Source organism: Bidens hawaiensis, unplaced genomic scaffold, assembly GCF_021521415.1.
Source record: "Bidens hawaiensis isolate Kalapana, Puna unplaced genomic scaffold, B.hawaiensis_p1.1 tig00045576_1, whole genome shotgun sequence".
Classification (NCBI taxonomy): domain Eukaryota; kingdom Viridiplantae; phylum Streptophyta; class Magnoliopsida; order Asterales; family Asteraceae; genus Bidens; species Bidens hawaiensis.
Genome location: NW_027498126.1, coordinates 25,289 through 31,092, shown reverse-complemented (window position 1 = coordinate 31,092; position 5,804 = coordinate 25,289). Strand labels below are relative to the sequence as shown.

The window sequence follows — 5,804 nt, the reverse complement described above, 5'->3', positions numbered from 1 at the left end:
TCGTCATTTCGAATCATATGTAGGGAAAATGGTATTGTGCCCAAGGTTGATCGATTCTCAGTCTTTTACAAGATGCATGGTCGCGGCGGGTGGTTCAATTGTGTCTCCGTTTCCAAGATGGTTATAGGCACCGAGCCTCCTCGCAGTGCTTACGAATGGAGGACAAAATTCTTCTGGCTACGGGAGGACGTTGTTCCGATTATGATGGTTCGTCGACCGGCGAACAAAATGCTTCCAGAGATGACCATTGCTTCCTTTGAAGGACAGGAATGGTTCGAGATTCTGATGAGGAAGCCAACGCCGATGCGAGCCATCCCAGAAGAGGCCCTGGTATGGGCGGGTATGAGCCGCTTGTGGCCATATCCGGATCTGGAACCATTCTTCCAGAACGCGGATGAAAGTAAGTGTTTTTCTCCTTCTTCTTTTGTTGTCTGAAATGTTTATATATTATGTCTGCGTTCTTTTTGTAGGTGAGGGGTCTATGCTTGATGCCCTTCGAGACAATGTGGGATGTCCGCAGAAGCGCATCTGTGATGCCAAGGCTTTGCCCATCCTGGAAAAAACCCGAGACCACTTCCTCTTTCCCACCAAGGTGCGCACTGAGCCGGTGGTTTCTGTGGCTATGTTCCAAATAGGTGTGTTTCCCTTGAATCCTCGTCCATTAAATGCTTTAACTTCGGACGGGGTTATTGTTCTTTTGTCCTCAAGTGACGAATCGTCACCCCGCGAAGAATATTATTCCGATGACAAGCCTGAAACTTCGGCAATTATGCGTGCATTGGCATATTTGGAAAAGAAGAGGAAGCATCGAGCTTCCAAGGCAAGTGACGCGGAAACTAGTCACGCGGATGCCGAGGAAGAACCGATCAAGAAGAAAAAGAGGGCATCTTGCCCGAAAAAGGTCCGCCTTGCGGATCGTGTGAAGGAGTTGATGCAGGCCTCCGCATGTCAGTTATTTAAAATTGCAGAATAACCGTCTTCTTTCTTTGTGTTTTTGACTCTAACATTGGCATTCATTGTTTTGTAGAAGCGGCTGATATACCTGATCAAGGTGTATCTGCGCAAAAGCCACCATCTCCTCCTCCCGCTATCATCATATCCGATGATGCGCCTGGTTCCAAAGGGAAGGAGTTAAGGACGATGAGGATCCGAAGACACAGGAATCTCCGCACCGCAATCCACCTTCTCCGCCACAATCTCCTCCCCACTTTTCAATTTCTTCTCCACCGCGTCAAGCGGGTGGTGGGGAGGCTTCTCATTCTCAACACTCAAGTGCATACTATTATGGGATGGCGAACCCTGGGAGGATGACCACTTATACATCTCACACTGTAATTTGGCACAGGGGTCCCGTTTTACGGATCAGGATGTATGTGCTGAATTTCTGAGTTGCGGGATCCCTCCTGCTGAACGCGCCTTCCAAAGCGGTCGCCCCCGCTATGATCTCGCTCGCAGTTTCAAACTTGTCTTGGCGAACACTGTGGACAATGGGCAAGAAATTTTGCGAGAATGGAAATCCATGGGAGAAATGTATGGTGAAATGTCCCAGGCGACGGAGGAAGCCAAGAAGGTGGTTGAGGAGCAACGTCTTAAGTCCAACACTGCTGGGTGGAAGCTAAATGACGCGGGAGTTGCCCTCAAGGCAAAGAAATATAGGCAGGCAACCCCTGCTCGCTAATGGGAAGAGCCGTGTAAGAAGTAGAATGCCCTCCTTATGTCTGCCCGGGAGGAGACGAAGTGTAAGGAGGCAGACCTGGCCAAGGCCCTTGAAGCCAATGCTGCATTAGAGACTCAAGTAACAATCAAGGTAACTTGATCCAATCATATGTGGAAGAGGCCAGGCTGCGGAAGGAGTAGGCGGAGGAGATGGATAAAATGACGGAAGATCTTAAGGCTGCCCATGCTGCTCTTCTGAAAGCTCATGAGGAGCTGGAGCAGCGCGCCAATAAGCTGAACGAAGATAATTTAAAAAGGGCCGATGGGTATCGGGAGTTGAAGACACGAGTCGCGAAGGTTGAAGAGGAGAATTAGTGGCTGATGTCTGAGGGCCTTGCACTGGTACATTTTCTTTCCTTATCGTCCGCTCGTTTCTCGTATTTTTGTCATTTGTTGACTGCTTAGTCTTGTTATTCTGCTTAACACCTCATCTCAAGTTGCCTTTGAGGAAGGTGTGGAGTATACAAAGGCACAACACTCTGTTGAGGAGCATCCTCTGCATGGCCTTAATGTTGGGAGAGTATAACAAACGCATGAAAGAGTATGATGACCTGTCGTTTCCTCTTCAGGCTATGCTTCCGAATTTTCTTCCGCGGAGGATGGCTTCCAGTGCTTACAAGAATATCTGCAAGAGTCATCAGAAGACGCGCCTTCCACTCCTCCAACTTCTCCTAAGCCTGATACTCCTTCTTCTCAGGTCCAAGGCCCCGAAGATGCAGTTGCTCAAGACCCGTAGAACAAATAGGGCTATGCTAGTAATCTCATTTTACGTAATATAGAAGTTTTATCCTTTACACTTTGTTTTATGAATAATATAAGTGTTAGATTTAGGATTTTATTGTATATCAATAAAGGATTACTTGTGATCTTTTAGCAACTTGCGGGTCACCCCTGGCACGCGGACCAAAAATAAAGTTTAATGACACGCGTGTCATTTCTTGCACGTAGTCCAGGAATAAAATGTAGTGACACGCGGGTCACTTCTGGCACGTAAGCCAGGAATAAAGTTTAATGACACACGGGTCATTTTTGGCACGCAGGCCAAGAATAAAATGTAGTGGCATGCGGGTCACTTCTGGCACGCAGACCAGGAATAAAGTTTAATGGCACGCGGGTCATATTTGACATGCACCAAGAATAAAATGTAGTGACACACGGGTCACTTTTGGCACGCAGGCTAGGAATAAAGTTTAATGGCACGCAGGTTATTTCTTGCAAGCAGGCCATGAATAAAATGTAATATGAACACACATTATGTTACGATTCAACCGATTACTTTGATAAACGTGGCACGCAGGCCTAGTTACATTACACTCAAAGACATGAAACATCATTCCCACTAACTATTAGGGCGCGCAAGCCGAAAAAGTAACGACAATTCGGTTCACTATAACATTTCTTTAGCTGAGCTATATTCCAGGTTCTTGGAATTTCTGTGCCATCCAAGTTCTCAAACTTGTAGGAACCTTTCGATAACACTTCTTTCACCTCGGTAAGGCTCTTCCCGAGTTGGGGCCAACTTGCCTAATGATTCTTGCACTGACGCCTCATTGTTGCGGAAGACGAAATCTCCCGTATCGAAACTGCATTTTTGAACTCATGCATCATAATACTTCTGCATTTGTCGCTTGTAATTATGTTCACAGATCAGGGCCAATTCTCGCCTCTCTTCAAGGAGGTCTAGGTTCAACCGCAGCTCTCCCTCGTTATTATTAGCGGACAACATTCTTGCAGATGGTATTCCAATCTCGACAGGAATCATGGCTTCAGTACCATACGTTAAACTGAACTGTGTCTCTGAATTGCTCGTCTTTTTCTGGGTACGGAAAGCCCAGAGCACATGAGGCAATTCGTCCACCCACCCCGTTTGTTTGGTACCAAGTCTTGATTTTATTCCGTCTTTGATGGTTCCATTGGCTCTTTCGACCTGGCCATTGGCCTGCGGGTGGGCTACTGATGTGAACACTTGAGTGATCTGAAGTTCTTTCAACCACGCTTGAAGCCCGCCATCCGCAAACTGAGTTCCATTGTCGCTAACCAGCTCTTGCGGGAGACCGAAGCGACAAATGATGAATTCCCAAAGGAATTTTATGACGCTAGCCGTAGTAATGGAGGCTACTGGCTTAGCCTCCACCCATTTAGTGAAGTAGTCAATTGCTACAATCAAAAACTTGACGCGTCCCGGGGCTTCTGGGAATGGACCCACAATATTAATGGCCCATTTCTGGAATGGCCATGCGGACATTACCGGCAATAATTCATTTTTTGGCCTGAGGGTATTGGGAGCATGGCGCTGACATGAATCACACTTTCTGATTTCTTTTACTGTGTCTATATGCATTTCCGGCCAATAATATCATGCATTCATGAGTTTGGCCACTACTATCCTTGGACAATAATATATGCGTCTATATGAGTTTGGCCAATAATATCCTTGGACCCGCATGAAGACCACAAATGCCTTCGTGGATTTCTCTATTCAGATAGTTTGCATCCGCGATATCCACACATCTCAATAGTGGACCAAGGAATGACATGCGGTACAAAATTCCGTCTTGTATTTGATAATTTAAGGCTTTATGTCTGATTTTGCGGGCCATTGCTTTTTCTTCCGGAAGTATTGTAGATGTCAAGTAAGCAAGAATTGGTGTCATCCAGGACTCGACTCCTGTTTGAATAACCATTACTTGATGTTGTGGCACCAAGGGACGATCAAGGACTTCTATGCGGATGTCTTTTGCAAAATGTTCAAAATTTGTTGAAGTTAGCTTACTCAATGCATCTGCAGACTTGTTTTCGCTTCTTTTGATGTGGATGAAATTGCAATATGAGAATTGGAGATTAAGATCTTTTGCTTGCCAAAAGGTAAGAAGCCATCGCATCGTTTTTTGCTTCGTATGTCCCATTGATCTGCCCTGCTATCAACATCGAGTCGACACATGCCTTTAAGTGTTTTAATCCGAGTTTTTTGGCTATCCGCAGGCCTGCCAAGAAAGCTTCGTACTCTGCCTCGTTGTTGGTAATCTTGAAGTTCAACTTTATGGAATAAGTGAACTCGTGTACCTCGGGGTTAACCAATCTAAGACCCGCGCCTGACCCTTCACCACTCGAAGCCCCGTCCGTGAGCAAAGACCAAATCTGATCACGCTCAGGGGGTATTGGAGTTTGTTGTTCAACCAAACATTCCTCTTCCTTGTTCCTCGGAACTTTCGTAACCAAGTCTGCCAGTGATGACCTTTAATCGTGGGTCGAGGTCTGTATTCAATTGAATGTTCTCCCAATTCTATGGCCTACTGCTAACCTCCTAGATAATTCTGGTTTACTAAACACACTCTTCAGTTTGTACCCAATCAACACGTTGATTGGGTGCCATTGGAAGTATCCGGTGAGGCGTCTGGCTGCATAGACTAGTACCAACACCAATTTTTCCAGCATTGAATATCTAGTTTTTGCGTCTGTCAAAGTTCTGCTTACATAATAGATCGGCGTTTGGAGATTCTTTATGCCTGTCAACAGTACAACCCCAATGGAAATGTCTGATGCTGACAGATACAAAGTTAATGGTTCTCCCGCCTGTGGTGCTGTTAGAGTAGGCAACTCCATTAAGCACTTCTTAACTTCTAGAAACACCTGTTCCGCTTCTGCGGTCCATTTAAAATGTGCTTTCTTTAAACAGTTTCTCAGTGTTGACACAAAAGGGAAATACTTGGCCGCATGATTAGCTAAAAATCTGTTCAAGGCCACCAATCTGCCATGCAGCGTTTGTACCTCCTTGAGGGACGAAGCTGAAGGCATGCGTGCCACTGCTTGTATCTTATCTGGGTTAGCCTTAAACCCCGCACTTGTGATGATCACGCACAAAAACTTTCCTTCTTCCATCCCGAAGGAGCACTTGCTGGGATTTAGTTTCATGTTGATCTTTATCAGGATTTTGAATGTTTCCTCTATATCTCTCAACATCTGATCTTCCTCAACACTTTTTATACCAAATCGTCCATGTATACTTTTATATTAAGCCCAATTTGTTCCTTAAAGGCTTCATCCATCAAACGATGATAGGTGGCACCCGCGTTTTTTAGCCCAAAGGC

At 45.6% G+C, this 5,804-nt stretch overlaps 1 protein-coding gene across 1 annotated transcript; it reads right to left on the bottom strand.

Annotated features, from left to right (window-relative positions):
- Window positions 1–4,124: 4,124 nt before the first annotated feature.
- LOC143595855 (uncharacterized) lies at window positions 4,125–4,598 on the bottom strand. Its single transcript, XM_077074770.1, has one exon. The coding sequence runs from the start codon at window positions 4,596–4,598 to the stop codon at window positions 4,125–4,127; it is 474 nt and encodes a 157-aa protein (XP_076930885.1).
- Window positions 4,599–5,804: the final 1,206 nt, after the last annotated feature.